This window comes from Carya illinoinensis, chromosome 13, assembly GCF_018687715.1.
Source record: "Carya illinoinensis cultivar Pawnee chromosome 13, C.illinoinensisPawnee_v1, whole genome shotgun sequence".
In the NCBI taxonomy this organism is placed as follows: Eukaryota; Viridiplantae; Streptophyta; class Magnoliopsida; order Fagales; family Juglandaceae; genus Carya; species Carya illinoinensis.
This window is the reverse complement of record NC_056764.1, coordinates 27187739-27206312: the sequence shown is the minus strand read 5'-3', so window position 1 is coordinate 27206312 and position 18574 is coordinate 27187739. Positions and strand designations below refer to the sequence as shown.

At 33.2% G+C, this 18574-nt stretch overlaps 1 protein-coding gene across 1 annotated transcript; it reads right to left on the bottom strand.

Moving 5' to 3' along the window:
* Nucleotides 1-975: 975 nt before the first annotated feature.
* LOC122292207 (serine/threonine-protein kinase D6PKL1-like) lies at nt 976-7566 on the bottom strand. The gene is made up of 3 exons (XM_043100443.1): nt 7089-7566; nt 3429-5362; nt 976-1997 (listed from the first exon to the last, which is right to left on the bottom strand). The coding sequence occupies exons 2-3, from the start codon at nt 5180-5182 to the stop codon at nt 1151-1153; spliced, it is 2601 nt and encodes an 866-aa protein (XP_042956377.1). The 5' UTR covers nt 5183-5362; nt 7089-7566; the 3' UTR covers nt 976-1150.
* Nucleotides 7567-18574: the final 11008 nt, after the last annotated feature.

Here is an 18574-nt window from a genome sequence, read left to right as displayed (position 1 = left end):
ACAACCTTCGCCATCCCTCCGCCACTAGTGCTTGAGACCCAAGCGCAGGCACCGTACTAATGAACCACCAGCAATTCTATTGTTTCAACTCTAGTCATCTAATCATGTTCTCTCTTTTTTCCAACAAGGACATGGAGGTAGAGGGATGTGAGAATCTCCAACGAACACATCAAAATGGTTGTTTGCTTAACTTGGTCCCCTCCTTAGCTTTGCCAAAGAACAAGCACTCGGACCATTGGTCCACTGCCTTTTTCTCTTTTTATATTTATTTTTCTTTTAATTGTTGCAAGCAGTCATGGGATGTTTGTTCGGGCACTTCACTCTCTTCTGCCTCTGCTTTTAATTTGATGTAATTTGCTTTAAAAACACTATACCATATTCTGCACTTCTGTTTCGATTTTATTCTAGCATATTAATTTGGTATCGTTCATGGTACTAGAAGGGTTGGTGGGGGTGGCACCGTGGCAACCCTTTCAGTCTCCAATTTTATATTTGTAAGTTTTTATTTTTTATTTTTTATTTGCAACTATTTTTTTCGATTATGTGGCGTGTTGACTATGCATTGTTGACACGTTCTCTCACTCTTGATCTCCATGACATCTTATGTGGTTATATTTTGGCTACAAATGAAAGGAAAACTCATTTTCTGAACCCACAATTATGGGCAAAGCTTCAAGAGGCCAGACTCATGGAATATTGAGCATGAATGCACTAGGAGATGGAAAATGAATGGAAAAGAATGCTGTGGTCGAAAGATCATGAAAGTAGATCTGACTGTCATCTCTGCCACATTAGATGTAAGGCTGCCAATGAAGCAAGCAGAGTTTGACCTGTTCCAGCTTGGCTGAAGATGCATGAATTTAAAGTTTCTTCCACAAATTCTTGACCAAGCATAAAAACCGGGATTTAAGAACAAGGTTAATTCTGCCAAAAGAAAAGAAAAGCTAATGAACAAGGCCAGAGCGAGCAAGCAACTAAGAAAAATGCTCCCCTAAATTCCCTTTTCAGACTCTTCTCAGCTACTCTGATTCAGTATTGACATATAAAAATCTATAATTTTCCGCACTGCTATAAGATTATTTACATTATAAGCTATATTATCAGTTGCAACAAAGGATGGAAAAGTTAAGAAAAGAAAACGGTCTTCTAACTAGAATAGTTCAAACTCCACATACTCTCCTCCTGCAGCCTCAAGCTCATTACACTTGTTACTCTCCTTTTTCAATGCAGCAAATTCAATATCAGAAGACTTCGGTAGCTCTGGTGGTACTGCACAACGTATCAGAGCCCAATTAAGCCCTTCAAAGAAAGGATGATGCTTGATCTCTGCAGCTCCTTTCACAGATCCTAACCGATTCTCAGGGTCCTTGATTAATAGGCCTCTGATCAAATCTCTTGCATGGAAGCTAACTATAGGGCTACTTGGGAATCTGAGGCTCCGGGACACCACATTAGACAATGTTTCCTCATTTCCTGAACCCTTGAAGGGTGTCTTACCGTATAACATCTCAAACAGAAAAATTCCAAATGTCCACCAATCAACCGCACTCCCATGACCCTCACCTTTGATGATCTCAGGAGCAAGGTACTCATGCGTACCTACAAAGGAGTTTGATCGGGCATTCGTTGGCTCCACAACAAGCTGTGGCAGAGGGCTGACCTGGGCAGCTAGATCTGCTTTTATCTTCCGAGCTTTTGCTGCAGCAGATATAAGTCTAGGAGTGAAGCATGGGACTTGCCAGGATGGTTGGAGACAAAATGGGTCGATGCAGCTGGATTCAGTACATGGACTTGACATCTTTTTTGGGGGCTCCACTACGGGAGAAGATGATTTAACCACCATTGGATTGACAGAACATCTGAGTGACAAGTCAAAATCTGAGAGCATGATGTGACCATCTTCTCGGACCAGAATATTTTCCGGTTTCAAGTCTCTATACACAACTCCTAGCATGTGTAAATACTCTAGTGCAAGGAGGACTTCAGCGACATAAAATCTGCAAATCCAATAGCATGGATTAATCCAAAGAAGACTGAAAGGACTGAGGAAACATCATGTTGGGGGTGACTAGTGAAGCAAATTTCGTAGTTTTTTATTTTTTATCTGCAGAATGTAATTAAGTTTCTGCCACACAACCTATGGCTATCATGGAGAGTCCAACATAATTTTTGCCAATAGAATATGAAAACAAAAAATAATAAAATAAAATTCATCAATACATTATCCATCCATGCCACTTCGCCAGCATCTGTAGTGATACCCAGTAATCATATGTAAGTTGACATGAATTCGACTTTCACCTATTAAGCATGGGATGTGAGTGAGTACCCTGAAATTCAAGGTCAACCTAGATTGAAAGCCAAATCTGGGAGCCACCCAGTTTCCTATCAAGGGTAATAACACTGCTCACTCCTACTTTCATCCATCAATCAGTTGAAAAGACAGTTCTGACTCCAACGCGAGAGCTTAATTAAAACCTTGTTAACTATTCTCTAATTATTTGGCTCCAAATTCTGAGTCCAGTCCATCCAATGTATCTAGAGGAGAGCATAGCTTCACTGATTTCCTAACATAGCGGAATTTGGCTGCTACAAGGCCTTGAATAAATGCAAGGAAATCCTCCTCCAACCTTAAATAACAGAATCGGATTAAGGTTTACCCATGATATTTACCAAACCTAAAAGATTAATTTTGGAAATTAAAAGTAAAGGTACATTTAAACCTATAAAGCAAGTCCACTCATGAAGAATGGCAAATTCTCCAGTGTCTGCCAAAAGCTCGACTTTTTCACAATGCAACAGCTTTTATGGCTGAAACAATAGAAAATTCCTAGAACGTTATAAATCCTTTATAGAGGGTTGAGTTCAAGTTATACATATCAATAACTTCCACTAAATCAATAGACTTTTCACACATGCCAAATTTCACAACACTTGGCCATCGAATTCATAAACTTTCTATTTCCTATGTATATTCAAGAATATAAATAAATAAACAAATAAACAAACAAACTTGGCAAAAAAAAGAATACCAAAACACTAATATTTTGAACATGTCAATGATAAGATAGTTTTCAATATTCAATTGCCTTAACATTAGGTAAGCATGATGGTTAGAAAGACATTTCATCCAGTGAAGGACTTAATTAAAATGGTCTAAATAAAACCAATTAAGTTGCAAAATTCTTAATTCAAACCAGGGGACACTTTAGTCTAACCTATGTATGTGGTATTTTTTTTCTTGATAGGTATGTACTACATAACCAACAGAAGTGACTAGTGAGGAAAAAAAGCACATCACCCATAACAAAACTGTAGAAAACATATCCCAGGACTATATATTTACAGGTCATCATCACAACCCATAACATGATGAAGCAAAAAAGCATGCACAGATCTTCAGAACTGAACCTAACAAGAAAAACTACCTGGCAGCTAATTCAGAGAAATTTCTGCTTGGTTGCTTCTGCCGCAGCACATGTAAGTCTCCACCTGGACAATACTCCATAACCAAGCATGAGAGCTTCTCCGTTGCAAAATGGGCATACAGGGTAGGAAGAAAAGGATGATCCAGCATTTGGAGTATCCCTCTCTCAGTTTGGGCCCTGGGCATTTTTTTCCTGCTAACCAGGAATTCATTATCCATCACTTTCAATGCAAATAGGCAGTTTGTACCAGTTAGCTCGGCAAGATAAACAGTTCCAATATCCCCACAACCAAGCTTCCTGAGCAGCTTGAAGTGCCTCAAACCCAAGCTTCCTTGCTGTTTCTCGACACTGCGGATGGCTTCCCATCTCAAGTCCTTTGACATGTGAGGCCTTTTGCCACTACGACTAGAACCACACGCATTGCTTTCCTCACTATTCGTTGTGCTACTGCTATAGTCACCAATGCTACTTTTTGAGCTTTGGGAGAACTCCCCCTTTTCTCTTGACCTTGATCTCTCATCAGCTTTTATCACTAGAGATTTACTTCTGTTGGTGCAATTCAAAACAAAACCAGATTTGCTTGAGCCTGTGTCCATAGTACTTGAATTGACTTCAACGTTAAGATTCAAACTGCTGGATGCTGGAGAAGCTTTCTCGTTAAGTTTCCCATCATGCTCCATAGAACAAGTTTGCCTCTGATAGTCTAAATTACTTGTGCTAGGAACCAAATCATCCTCAACTTTTCCATTACATGGATTGCAACTGCTTGAGGCAGAATTTGAATCCTGCTTTATTTTCTTGTTAACAGAGTTCTTGTTCCCAAAGACTGGCTTTATCGAATGCGGAGTACTAGTTGTCCATTTGCTTATCCTAGTGGCACTGCTGAAGCTAGATAGGGAAGTCAGAGCATGCAACTTACCTTTCTGCCCCCCATCTACCATTGGAGTTTCGCTTGGAACTTCTACCGAGGTGGGAGCAGCTGCATCCATCCCCTGGCCACTATGAGTGATTGAAGATTCAGCAGCATTCAGTTTTCCAACCTCTGCCTTCAAAATTTCACCCCCAACATCTGTCTGCAAAGGAACAATCTGACCATGCGATGGAAATCTGGTCATCATTGCCTCTGGCATTATTTTATCAGACAAAGAAGTAGAAGGATGAACCCTTTCTTTTGATAACTCTGTTTCTGGCACTTGCATGGATTCAGATGTCATACGAGAAAGTTTTGATTTGTTTTCTTCTGGTACGAGAGTGATTTCCATCAAATTCCCCTTACCTCCTTTTGTCACAACACCGGATCCATCAGCCTCAACAACCACTGCCCTATACAACCTTTTGATAGTCCCCGCTTCCGAGACCCTTGGCGAACTGGCTGGCTTAGATAACCGCTTCATAGCAGCCATCTCTGATGCCTGGGAGATGCATAGTCCTCTTAGAGCTTGCTTCAAACTCACAGGCTCTGATATTCCAATTCCCGATGAATGGGAGGAACTAACTCTCATTGGCCTTTTTTGTGCACTCTTTCTCAATGGGTCTCCTATTTCATGCGACTGACCCAACCTTCTAGCTTTAGTTCTGAGGTCAATTGCCTGGAAAAGGCAATTAATGTCATCTTCTATAGAATACTTAGTTCCTGAATCTGATATGCAGTGCTTTCCAGTTTGCTCATCCACTTTCGATTGAGAATCAGAATCTTCTGTTGATTCAACTATTTCACTAGTACTGGGTAAGGTACCCATTTTTGCCAGATTCATCCAAACTTCCGCAAAAATTAGGTACAGCCTTGCAAACTAACTCTAACCCAATTCAAGAGAAGAATTTTGAATAGGGAGAAGCACAGAAATTATAAAACACGCCGCATATATTCTGGAGCTTCCTTCAATCATAGTTGCTTGCAAAATTAAATGGCTCCTTCAAAGTTGAAGCATTCAAATCTGTAGAGATAACAAAATTTAGATAAGTACAGGCCTTAAAATCACATCTTAAAGGTTATATTTTTCCTTTCACAAAGTGCTAATATATATCTGATATATATATGAAACCAAAGGGCTAAAGACTTAATTTTTACTTTCATATACAAGAAGTACACCACCTGATCCAATAAAAAACAACTGACTCTCTGAACATATTAACATATGTCAACAATCCACCCCCCCCCCCCCCCCCCCCCAAAAAAAAAAAAAAGAACTTGCAAGTTAGTTCACCTGTGTCCATCACCAATCATTAACTCAATTGACCAAGGGTCAGAGGGATATGTAATTATCTGCTTGAGTTAGTATAATGTATTCATGCTTAAAGAAATGGTTTGGGATTTCCTAGCATCTTCTCCTTGAGTCTTTAATCTTTTTTCTTCTGTATACACTTTGTATACATCTGTATATTAAGTGTTCTATCTGAACATTTGCAACAGGCTAATGGCAATGAGAAGACATAGTAATAAGCTTGTAGCACTCTTATAAACAAAACGTCTCTGTCTTGGCTGCAATTCCTGTTTTCACCATCTTTCTCTATATGGATAAAAAATAAATAAAAATAAAAAACTCCTTTGGATTTTGTTATCTTAATTCTATTCTACTCAACTAGAATGTTTTTTTCATTGGTATTCAACTAGAATGTTATTAAAAACTAAACAAATGCAATTACAAGCAAAACTTATTCTTAGACCAGAAAAACAAATCCTTCACCTAGTTTTTTTCTGGAATTAAACATGGATTCACGGAGTTCACCCAAAAGCAAGACTTGATAAGTTTTTTCACTTGGCACATTAATTTGTCACCAAGCAAGCAAGTAAGTTGATGTATTACCCTCAAAATAATGAGGAAATCCTTTTTTTGTTTGATTTATTTCCCTAAAAATTGTATTCCATGTGCATCGCTGGCACTAAATACAACCCAAATGCTGAACTTTAAACAATTACCAAAAAAAATTGAATGGACGAGCACATTGGTTAGAGTGGGTGAACCCGTGACCTTGTCGCTCCACTTGGCCAAGTGAGTGGAGGAAATGCCATTTGATCCAACAATCACCGGAAAAAACCATAACAATTTTTTCCTATTCTCTCAAGCTCTCAAACTCAAGAAAATTTAATGTATTATGTTTGCAATATCATAAATCATAACACACGCATCCGCAGTCGAGATCAGCAAATAATTGATCTTAAGACAAACACACAAAAATAGGACAAAAGAATCACAAACTCAACGATCAGTTAAGAACAGCTACTTGATAATGGATCCATCTAATCCTTTTTTTCCTTCAAAATCTTTAAATATTAAAAAGAAACGCTCAAAAAATTTCTTTTTCCTTCATTTGAAGATTTTGAAGAATGCAGGACTTCTTTCTAAAAATATCATGAGGTAATTACCGATTAATTGAATCACCAAAATTAATCTAACTATATAAAGTTGAAATCAAAAAGAAAAAAGTCTTTCAGGGGAAAAACCTATATAATCATGAAAGTGCCACCTCAAAATCCACTCTCTTTTTTATGTAACATAGTAAAAAATTAGACCGATTTCAAAACAAAAGAGAACTGCAAGTTTTTTTCTTTTTTTGCTGAATAAAGGAGCACTGCAAAAGCAACGAGAACACCACCACCACCCACAGCAGCAGCAACAACAAAACACAAACTTTTATGTTACAGAAAAAAGTAAAGCATACCCAGAACAAGATCAGAGTGGTCCCGGAAAACACAGAGACGGATCGAAAACCAGCCACAACGTAAGTAAAGGAAAAAAAAAAACGCCCTTTCTTGAACGGAAAGAGGCGCGGCGTCACGGACAGAAAAACTAACAAGTGTTCGAATTCTTCAGCAGAGAGACAGAGAGAGAAAGAGAGGCTTTTCTTGGCTTTCGGGTAGGCTACTGGTTAGGGAACACGAGAGAAGGAAGGTATGTTTGGTTAGAGGTTGAGGAAGAGGAGTGAATGAAGAGAGAGAGAGAGAGAGAGAGAGAGAGAGAGAGGAAAAGGGCTCAAATGCAAATCACGAGAAATATCAGAGATTACTCCTACTACTGCTTCTGCTCCAACTACAGCTCCGACTACTGTTTCTTTCCCCCTCCCCCTCTCCCCCTCCACTCTCTCCCTCTCTCACTCTCTCTCCTCCGAATGGCGGAAAGAAGAAAGTGCGTTTTCGGCCTTCAAAAAATCTCGAGGATTTTAAAAAAAGAAAAAACATCATCATCATCATACACCAAACAATCTTCGATCTCTTCAAACAATGAAAACATAAAAATCAAAACAATATTTTTTAAAAAGTTCAAAATTAAATTAAAATAATAATAATAATAATAATAACAATAAACAACAACAACACATATGAAACCTTCCATTCTATATATATATATATATATATATATATGAATTTTATTATATATAATTACAGTCGCGTACTAATCTATATATTAATACTGATTCGTTCATATTTAAAATTTAAATTAATATTATTTTTAATAAAATTTACTTTTTAACCAATCACATCATATTAATGCACAGATTAGTACACAACTGTGCTTACAACTATATTTTTCCTATATATATTTTTCATTAATCCCACTATTTTTATGAGTTCCATAAAAATATATCTCAGAATTTTCTAAACTAGATGATTTTTGTTAAAATTAAAATATATATATTTCTTTTTTCTTTTTCTTTATAGAAAATATTGATTCAATAATTTTAAAAGTTGTATAATGGGTTTCATAAAAACTTTTATCTAATGTTTTCTTTATATAATTGACCTTAGAGCATGTTTGGAACTTTGGACTAAAGGTGTTTGTATTTTTCTGGTCTTTTTTTTTATGTTTTAAAGAGGAGATAATAAATAGAGAGTAGAGGGAAAAAGAAATTATTGTGAAAAGTCCATATTTTTTTCATGTCAATTTCCTTGTATTACTTGGATTTTCTATGAATATAGTTTGATATACTATATATATATATATGGTGGGTTAAAGTATTGATAAGATAAAAGACATTTAAATCGATCATCAAAAGAAGAGAAGAGATGATGGAGAATACACCTTTTTTAATCAAAGTCAACATAAATTGTTAAAGTAAATATAAAATAATACAACCAATTTTTAAATTGCAAAACCAAATTTAAATGAGTTTTACTATTAGAAATTCGTATATAAACACGTTATTATTTAGAGGTTAGTATATAAATACATTACTTATTGTATGACTTATTATAATTACTAGAAAAAGATATCACAATGATATGTTTTTATGATAATTAATGTAAAATACTTTCAGATCAATGATGTAATGTTGTGTTAATCAACGGGCTTCTAAATATATATATATTTATATATTTTAAATAGAACCACTCTTATCATAATAATTGTTAGGGGTGAAAAAAAAAAATTGTGAGCCTTTATATTGGACCGAACTAGACTAGACTGATGGGTTTAGTTTGGTACTAGGTTTGATTCAATCTGATACCAATTTTATTTTTTCAAAACTGATTAAAATTGATTTTTTCTTCTAATATCGAACTGGGCCGGTTCATATATATATTTTTTAATTTTTTATATTGTATAAAGTCTTTTTTATATGATTTTGTATATTATATATAATTATATATAAAATAATTTTGTATTGTATAATAAATTACTAATTAATATAATATTAAATTTTAAAATCCTATAGCACTATAATCTTTTGTATTAATAATTATACTAATATCAAATTACTAATTATTATAATATACCATAATATATTACTATATTAAATATTTTCACTATATTATTATATACTATATATATAATATACAGCCAGAAAAATCAGACCAGAACAGGTAAAATCAGAAGTTTTGGTTTAGGGGTGTAATTGATGCAATATTAGTTCTTTAAATTTCAAAACCAATATATACCAATTCAGTTTTTAAATATGTCCAAAACTAGACCAAACCGAACTGGTTATATGCCTAATAATTGTAGCTGCTTCACCTTCCTCTAGCATATGTTTTTCTTAAATATATGTAATATATATATATATATATATATAAACATCATGGATGGGTAAAACCCGAGCAAGAGTAGTATCCCACCCGTTACCCTCCCCCGTTTTCTCCGTAGGGTTGGTGCCCACTCGTCCATCTGCCAGATGCGAGTAGACTGCCTACCATCCTTAGGTGCGTGGACGGGCCGAGTGTGGGTACCAGTCCCCACCCCTAAGCATATCTACATTCCTCCTACTAAAATTTATATGCTTGTTATTAGATATCATGTTCAAGAATATTCAGCTGAGATTTTCCAACAAGAAAATAAATTTTATCTCCAAATTTTGGAACACAATCTGCCTATCAAAAGAAGTTGAAAGAAAAATGTATGACATAAACATGGCTCACAATGCAAAATTGGGTTGGGAATCTTGAACTACCCCCAACCTCCTTTGGGTAAAGACCATGAAGCAAAAATATATATGGAGCTCCTCTTACGCTATTAAGAGGATCCGTGAATCCCTAGCTTAGAGATTTTCAAGACCTGTCCTTCCATGGAGACTATGATACAAAAGCAAAATGAAAAAGTAGTTGAGCTCATGATCCTATCCTATCCATGGACATGGAGCGAGACCCAAAATCAGACAAACATTTGATACCAAGATGGCTACAATATCCTCGGGATTCCCATCTCACAAGAAGCCGACCAAGATGCTCTAATGTGGACCACCAACAAAAGTGGTGCTCTATCCAGCAAGACTGCATACCGACCCAAATTATTTATATTGAAAGTCGCTTGCTCAACCCTTCCTAGCTACGAAATCAGCCTTGGCAAGATTCATTTCAGTTAAGGACATGTTTCACATCATTATCGTAGTGAAGGCTCAATAGCTCATAACAGATTCAATAAGTCTTACAAATACACATGATAAAGGCTAGATAAAGCCTCCGGATTATTAGAGAGGTGATTACTTCAAATAATACAGAGAACCATCAAAGATATATCCAGAAGATTGGTTATCTTCACAACTCCATGCCCCTATAAATAATACTTAGAGGTAACTCTGTCGATTTAGTCATTCATATACATACATTAAGATCACTTCTCTAAATTAAGTATCAGAAATCTACTGGACACCCAATGTCGTCCTCTTATTTCTTGCAGGTGCTCGTATAGTTGGTGGTGTGAAACACGTCCTTAACAATTACTTTTTTAGGAGAAAAGAAAATCATTAATTTGTCTCTATTTTATATAAGAAAATTATATACACTACTTTACCATCTTACCTACTTTCATCCAACTATGTAAGATATGGCGCCATATTCTCACCATTGGATTATTCTAAGTGATAAATATAACACATCTTACATAGTATGATGAAAATTAATAGCAGTGTAGCATATAACATTAATCTTACATATATGATATTCAGAGACCAAAGAGCACCTTATCTTAGATTAATGCCACTTTTGCACACTATATATGAAAATTAAGAACCCGAATCCCAATGGCCTCCAAAGATGATCTAGCGATCATGGAATAATGGATAAGAATCATTCTGAACCCTACCTTGTGAAGCTAAGTATATATTTCTGGTTGTTTGCATGAGTAATTGCAATGGATATATGTGACATAGCTTTGGAGGAACAAGCTGGCCGTGGTAACACAAGATATACAGCCATGAATTAAAGACAAGCAGGCACGTAGAGTACCCTATTAGGAGATCACATATATAGTATAGAGAGCGCATAGAGAAGCTAGCATGTCAATTAAGCAAAGCCGACTGCATGGCATAAAGAAATTAAAGAGATCAAGATTTCCTTTCTTTGAAGTACTCAACTTTGGCGTACGTATAAGCTGTATGGATAGAATTTTTATGCTAGCAATTACGGTGATCTGCCACAACACCAAAGGCTTTAATTTTTATACGTTTGGACAGAAGTTGGCTGCATGCATGCAGTTGTCTTATCATGTCGCTAGCTAGCTCTAGCATGGGGGAAGCCAAAGATATATGCTCGCTCGATCGATCTCCAAGCTAGCAGCTAAGAAATTAATGAGTTAATTTGTTTTTAATTAGCCATATATATGAACCATATATGTATTTTTCCATTCTTAATTTCAATTCCCCTCCTTTAACATTTGCCCATACAAAAATTAATTGTGAGCTTTTAAGACTTTAAATATATATGAACCATATTTATGAGAAAACACACGAAAAATATATATATATATATATATATTTATAAATTCCTGAATCTATCACTGTTTATAAGACGATTTTTAGAATATTTCTCTTCCCATAAAAATTTGTTCTTCATATTAATAATTACAATTCATTATTTACCTAAAATATGTATATATATTGTATACATTTCATTATGATTGCACCCAATTAATCGACACTGCATTGCATATATACCAACAAATAAAAAAAAAAAGAGTTAAAACTAAACTTTAATCGAATTTTATAATTGTAAGCCGATTAATTAATTTGGTTTAACAATTAATTTATAGATTAAAAGAACATTTAATCCAACTAATTAAACTGATCACTTCATATAATTATTATATCTCTTCCAATATTACATCGGAAATAACTTGCTATGAAACTTAATGAAAATACTATCTATCTATATATCTATCTATCTATATATATATGCAAGATATGGTTAAAAGACAGTTCTATCTACATCTAGAGTCAATTTTCCAATATTTCCTAGAATATTTTTCCTGCAAACAGGAAATTTGAAATCAAATTTTGAGAGTTCAATTTTGATAAATCACCAAAAGTTTGAAAAGAAGGAAGAAATAACGCTGATGCATGCATGCATATATATATATATGGACCCAAACCTAGCTAGCTAGGACCTTAAATTAGGCTTGTCTGGTTTTCTTTTCCAGAGACAATTAAGGGTTTGGGTAGGGCCAGGGATTGCCCCAAGGGAGGGAGGGAGGGAGTGGGGGCTAATTATATATTATTAATTAGTACTTAGGTGAACAAGAAGATTCCTTTGAAAGTGCCATTTTTTGTCTACCCCATGCAACGGTTGTTCCATCTATATAATATATGATCTATTTGACCATTTTTTTTTCTTTTTAAAGATTAAATAGTTATATATATATATATATATATATTGTTGATCTATGTGTTTTTGTACTTCTATTGCTTTTATATTGAGTTTAATTTGTACTTCATGTGTTTTTAAGATTGATTGTGTAAGTCTTCGATCGAGTTAATTAGATTATATACGTAATTAAATAAAATTGAAAAATGACAAATAATAATTAAATAAAATATTATAAATTTCAAAAAAATAATTATTTCTATAAAAATAAAAATAAAAATTTAAAAAACCAAAAAGTTTAGTTATAATTAATTCTTTTGAGATTATATTTAGTGTATTTACATCAAATTTAAAGGAGAGACAGTACATATAAAGGCTAAGGCTAAATTCAAAAACAAATATGCATGCATGAAGAGGTTAACTTTTTCGAAAAAGTGAATGAGGAAAAAAAGGAGCATGATCATATCAACACTTAAATACAAAAATGCTTTGTCTGCTCATCAATGGTTTTCAGAATATAGGCCAACCATTACTTCCACTTCCATTAAGGGTCTAATCCTTCTGTTTTAGCATGTGGCTTCCACCAATATCTGGCTGCAAATTAAAATCGATTCTCCTCCAAATGGGTTCATTTTTAGAGAAATTATGTAATAACATCTATGGAATTGGTAAAGCATGCATTTAAATTAATCACTAATCTCTTGATCTTTAAACTCTCTAGCTTATATATTAATAAAGATAAATATATAATTTTCCTGCCGTTTATGTGACGAAGCTTGTCGTGATACATCTTATAAGTAGGAGGGACTTCGAATTTTCCCTCCGATCCCTTCACTTTTATTTCTCTCCTCCTTTCCCTCTTTTCTTTCTCTTTACCATTTTTTCTATTTTGTTTAGAAGGATATGTTATTTATAGTCTATTATTGACAAGAGCCGCTCTAAGATAATGCTCCTTTATCCAAGAATACTAGAGAGATCATCTTCATCAACTATCTTGTTCATGTATACGCTATAATGTGAAATATAACGTGATGGAAGTGTCATTCGAGGCTTTGACTCAAATAATTAAGAGGAAAAGTGGGGCGGGAAAGATTGAGACTAGTTGGGAAAATATTGAATGAAATATTCTTACCTCTCATTAGACTTTTCAAGAGATTAAAAAGAAAATAAATAAAAACTCTTCTCGATTTAATAAAAATATTAATATCAATAGCAATGTGACCAATAGATCCAGCCACTGCCCAAAGGATTCGTACGTTATATATAGAATCCAACCAACTTTTACTAGACTTGCTCTTTTATAAGGATTTACTTATTAATTACTATAAAACAACAAAAGTGAAGAAAAAGTGAAGAAAAAGGTGGGTTAAAGCACACAAGAAAATAGCATATATGTCTCCCTTAATGCCACTTAGTTGCAACAATAAACGCATCGAACTTGGTGTTACCATTCTTAGAAAGCAAAAGGAAGGGACCTTGATTATCATGTAATAATGGTTAACACTAGAACAAAATAATGAAGATGCAACTTTAGAGGCTAAACAAAATAATGTAGGTCCAAAATTTCTTCCTTTTACTCCATAGGTAGAAACCTTTATTGTTTTAACCATCATCATAGATATAAATTATGGGGTTTGAATGCGCGGCTTAAGTCTTTGGACAGTCACATTGTGGCAATTGTGAGAATAGTGCTAAAACCAGCCAGCTACCTTATCATCATTATATATGGCCTGGGATCGAGATCAATTAAATGAATTAAATATTGAGGTTATGATACTAGCTAGGGCAAGTTAAAGTCCTTTATGGGTGTATACCTATATATCAACAATATATATAAATGTGTGTGTGTATGAATTTAATGAAGTGTGTTAAGATATATTATAAATATAATAATCTATATCTTCCCATCAGTATAAACTTTTTGGATAAATAGTAATTTCACATAGTATTAGAACAGATATATATCTTGGATTCAGATCCTAATGATTTCACAAGGCGGTTGAAAGTATGTAGATTAGGAGCTGGTTTGGTTACACAAAATCAAATTATCTCATCTCATATAATCATTACAATTTTATTAAATTTTCACACAAAATATAATAAACCATTCAACTTTTTCAAATACTAAAACAAAACTAATATTAAAAAATTATATTATAATAATATTTTATTCAACTTTCAACTAAACATCTCATCTCATCTCATTTGAACTGTGTAATCAAACGATTTTTAGACATTCTTCGAAGATCAATAAATGTCATTAGACTATAATTGTTAACTAATTAGGTAATAAAATAATGGTTTAAATTTTAGGAACTTGGAAGGACAGTCAACTCATAGAAATTTAGAGGATCTTGATGCTATTTTCAAGATGAGATCAGGTTTTAGGTGCACAATTAATTCATTAGTAGATCAACTGTCAGCTTGTCTCACAAAAATAAAATACAGAATGGAAAATTTTTCCATTGAAAATATTCTTTAATAATTTATTTATTTTTGGATATTATTTGATAGGTTTTTTCAATAAATTTCAAAAGAAGGGAAGGGGGGAGGGGGCCTCATTCTTATGCAATAGTACAGATCTCCATTCATAATGTCATGTGCCAATTTCACATTATTTTAGGACATGATCATACTCTCAAGGTTTTCTCATTTTCAAATAGAACCAAAAAGAGATAGCAATTCAATCAAACTTTCATAACCAACTTTGTTGAGTGAAATGAAAGCTGGCATTGAGTATATCATTTATTTTTTCATCCATCCATCTGCGCATGTATTAATGTACAAAGACAACTCTCTTTAACATATATATACAAGCTGCTGCTTTTTCCTCAGTTTCTTTGTGGCCCAAATTTATTTCATATATAACTCAGTTTCAACTATAAATATATGCAATTCAATGCAAATATTGACGTTTCATTGAAGCTTTAAATTAGCACCAGTTCTTCTATCTCTTTCTTCTTCTTCTTCTCCTTTTTTAATTGTTAAGAGGTTTTAATTATATATACATTTTAGGGTTGTAAACTCTAGCTTATAATTCTTATCCAAGCTAGCTAGCTTTAGGGCGCACTTAGAATGAGAAAGATATCAAATTAAGTAAATCATATATACAACATGTACTTCTATGTACAACTGTCTCAGAGGAATTGAGATCTCTTTGATCGGAACTCTAAGGTCTAGAATAGGAAAAAGTGGACATATGAAGTAAATTCTACGATATTATTAAGCATTTAATGCTACAGAAAAAATTACTTAATTGGATAGCTATTAATATTGGGGGGCTCATTTCATATGTCTATCTCTCCTCCACTCTATACCATAGAATTCGGTTAATAACTATATATAGAGGTCCAACTTCGTTTCTCTAAATATTTCATATAACATTAAATGCTGATCACCATATGTTGTAACATCTATTTCATATATATATATATGTTTACTCTTCCCAATTCTAGACATGCATTATATTAAAATTTCCACAAAATTATAAACTAAAGTAATCTATATTATTTTTTTTATTGTACGAATTTTGCTTTCATGATCATAGTGAAGAGCCAACGTTTAAAGAAAAAAACATGAGTACTCCACCTGCATGCATGCTGCATGCAGGGGACATATTCCTGTGAACCAACCCCATATAATTCCGGCCATGATCTTGGCCTATTTGTGTTAATGTCTGATATCTTTCTTCTACATTCAGGTGATATATTTCTTTGATTATATATATAATCTGTAGATTCTGTACGTTTAGGAATTTTGATTCATTTATAATATTAGCAGTTATTCATGTTCTGACTAATTCGATATTAATCGTCATGATCAGTAGTACTGAAAACTTGTAGGGCTGCCATTTGATATACAATTAGCTGCTTTTGACGAGGAAATATTTAATTATATTAATGAACAGTGAACACGACCTCGAGTAAGGAATATTCAGTGACAAACAATACCCTGATATTAATGTTTTTTTTTTTTTGGAGAAAAATCCCTGATCTTTCATGTATGCATATCATGTGCTTGTTAGCTACCTAGCTAGCTAGCTTCATATACATATCAAAATTACTTAAAATTTATGTCGACCAGGATTTAAGGAATATATATATATATATATAGAGAGAGAGAGAGAGAGAGAGAGAGAGAGAGAGAGAGAGAGAGAGAGAGAGAGAGAGAGAGAGAGAGAGAGAGAGAGAGATCGGCATATAAATTAATAAACTTTAAAAACAATATTTATGCATTATTTGAAACGGTGAAAAAACTCATACATGATGTTATATATATCTCGATCTCTTTCATTTTAGATTCTAAATTTCAGATAAGAATTCTAAAAAATGCAATATAAATGCTAGCTAGACTGAGATAATGTAGTCCTAGATTTAGAATATTTATGGAATGGAAATATAAAGAAATTGATAATAATAATAATAATAATATAAAGAAATTAGAAATAGATTTAGAATATTTATGGAATGGAAATATAAAGAAATTAATATAAAGAAAAATAAACTCCAAATTACTTGGCAAATATTCAACCCAAAGGGTCAGTCAACCATATATGCAATTAGCCAGATGGGGGAAAAAAAAACACTCTCCTGTTATGATTGCGAAGTTTGCTTTCACCTATCAATATCAACTAAATAATTAATTTATACATTCTTTCCCTAATTCCCCTGGATTTTGAAAGGTCTCCATGCACGTTAAATAATCAAGTTACTTTTTAATTTTTACCTTTCCCCCCCACCCTTTTTTTTGGAACACTCTGCAAATAATATTAAATGTAAGGTCCATATTATATATATATATATATAATTGCTTTCACCTAGCTGGCTTTTGAGATATTAATATACAAATATTAATTAATTACCAGTACTGTTATATTATCGCATGCAATAATAAAGTAGTGTGCATGAATATGAATGAATGCGTAGTACTACTGTAGTGATGAACCTAGAAACTGCATGATACCTTTTTACCTACTCAGATCCCATCAAGTTGAGATATTCAGATAAAATCATAATTAAAATACCCAATATTGATATATACTGTGAATATTAATTAATTTACAGCTTGCATATATAAATTAATTAAAGAATTAAAATTTGCAGGTAGAAAACCTTTTATGGCATTCATTTCTGTCTCTTTAATAATCCATTATATATATCAACAACCCCATTTTAATAATTAAACACTTATATATATATATATATATTTATATATATATATATATATATTCTCAGCAAAGGGAGTACTTCAACTAATTCATTAATAACAGACAGTTTCATGTTACAAATTAAGAAAACTTGAATGGAAAACTTTTCATACAGATCAACAAGAAGATATCTAGAGAGAGGGGGGAAGTTATATATATTTGGTTAAAGTAGTGAAGAGCATTAAAGCTGTATTTGGATGTTGAATTGAGTTGAGTTCTTTATAAATAGTAGTGAGTTGAGTTGGTGATGAATTAAATTACGTGGAGTCCATCTAAAATGAGTTTAAATATATTTAAACGTTAATATGAGTTTAGTACTATTTATAAGAAATTAAAAAAAGTTGTGGGTCTCATATAAAAATAGATGTTGAGTTGAAAAAGGTTATAAGATCCATATTTAAAGAGATTTTGAATTAAATTAAGTTTATTTAAATTATTAAACTCAATATAAATTTAAATTGAGATGAGATAATCTCAATTGAATCTTATAATCAAACGGATTTTAAATATTGCATTGCTTGCATGCATATCTTGTCAAACATGCAACGATAGAACGCGCTAATTCTTACGTACTACGACTTGATCTTTTAGAATCCACACGTACGTACGATCAAACTACTATATACATATAACTATTTATATATATATGTATGTGCTTCGTAATTGGTTATAGTGATTTCAAATCGTTTCAATTACATTAGTTGCTTTGGAATATAGGTCAGCTTAGATCGTATCATGATTTGGATTTTTTTCCTGAACATGATCTGTATTGGATTTTTCATATCGTGGGACTTGAGCTAGCTATCTGCACCACCTATGAGTTCCGCTTTTTTTTCAGTTTCTTAGCTTTTAGGTAAAAGACAACAATGCTAATTAACAGTGTCATTCTCTTACATCCATTACAGGATGTCTCGTGTCCATCTGATAGCAATA

Bases quoted from the DNA above. Each gene is read 5' to 3' on its own strand.
- LOC122292207 (XM_043100443.1), bottom strand. From the start codon at position 5,182: ATGAATCTGGCAAAAATGGGTACCTTACCCAGTACTAGTGAAATAGTT. The intron at 1,998-3,428 runs GTAGTTTTTCTT...TTGGATTTGCAG, and splicing joins TTCTCTGAATTAGCTGCCAG to ATTTTATGTCGCTGAAGTCC.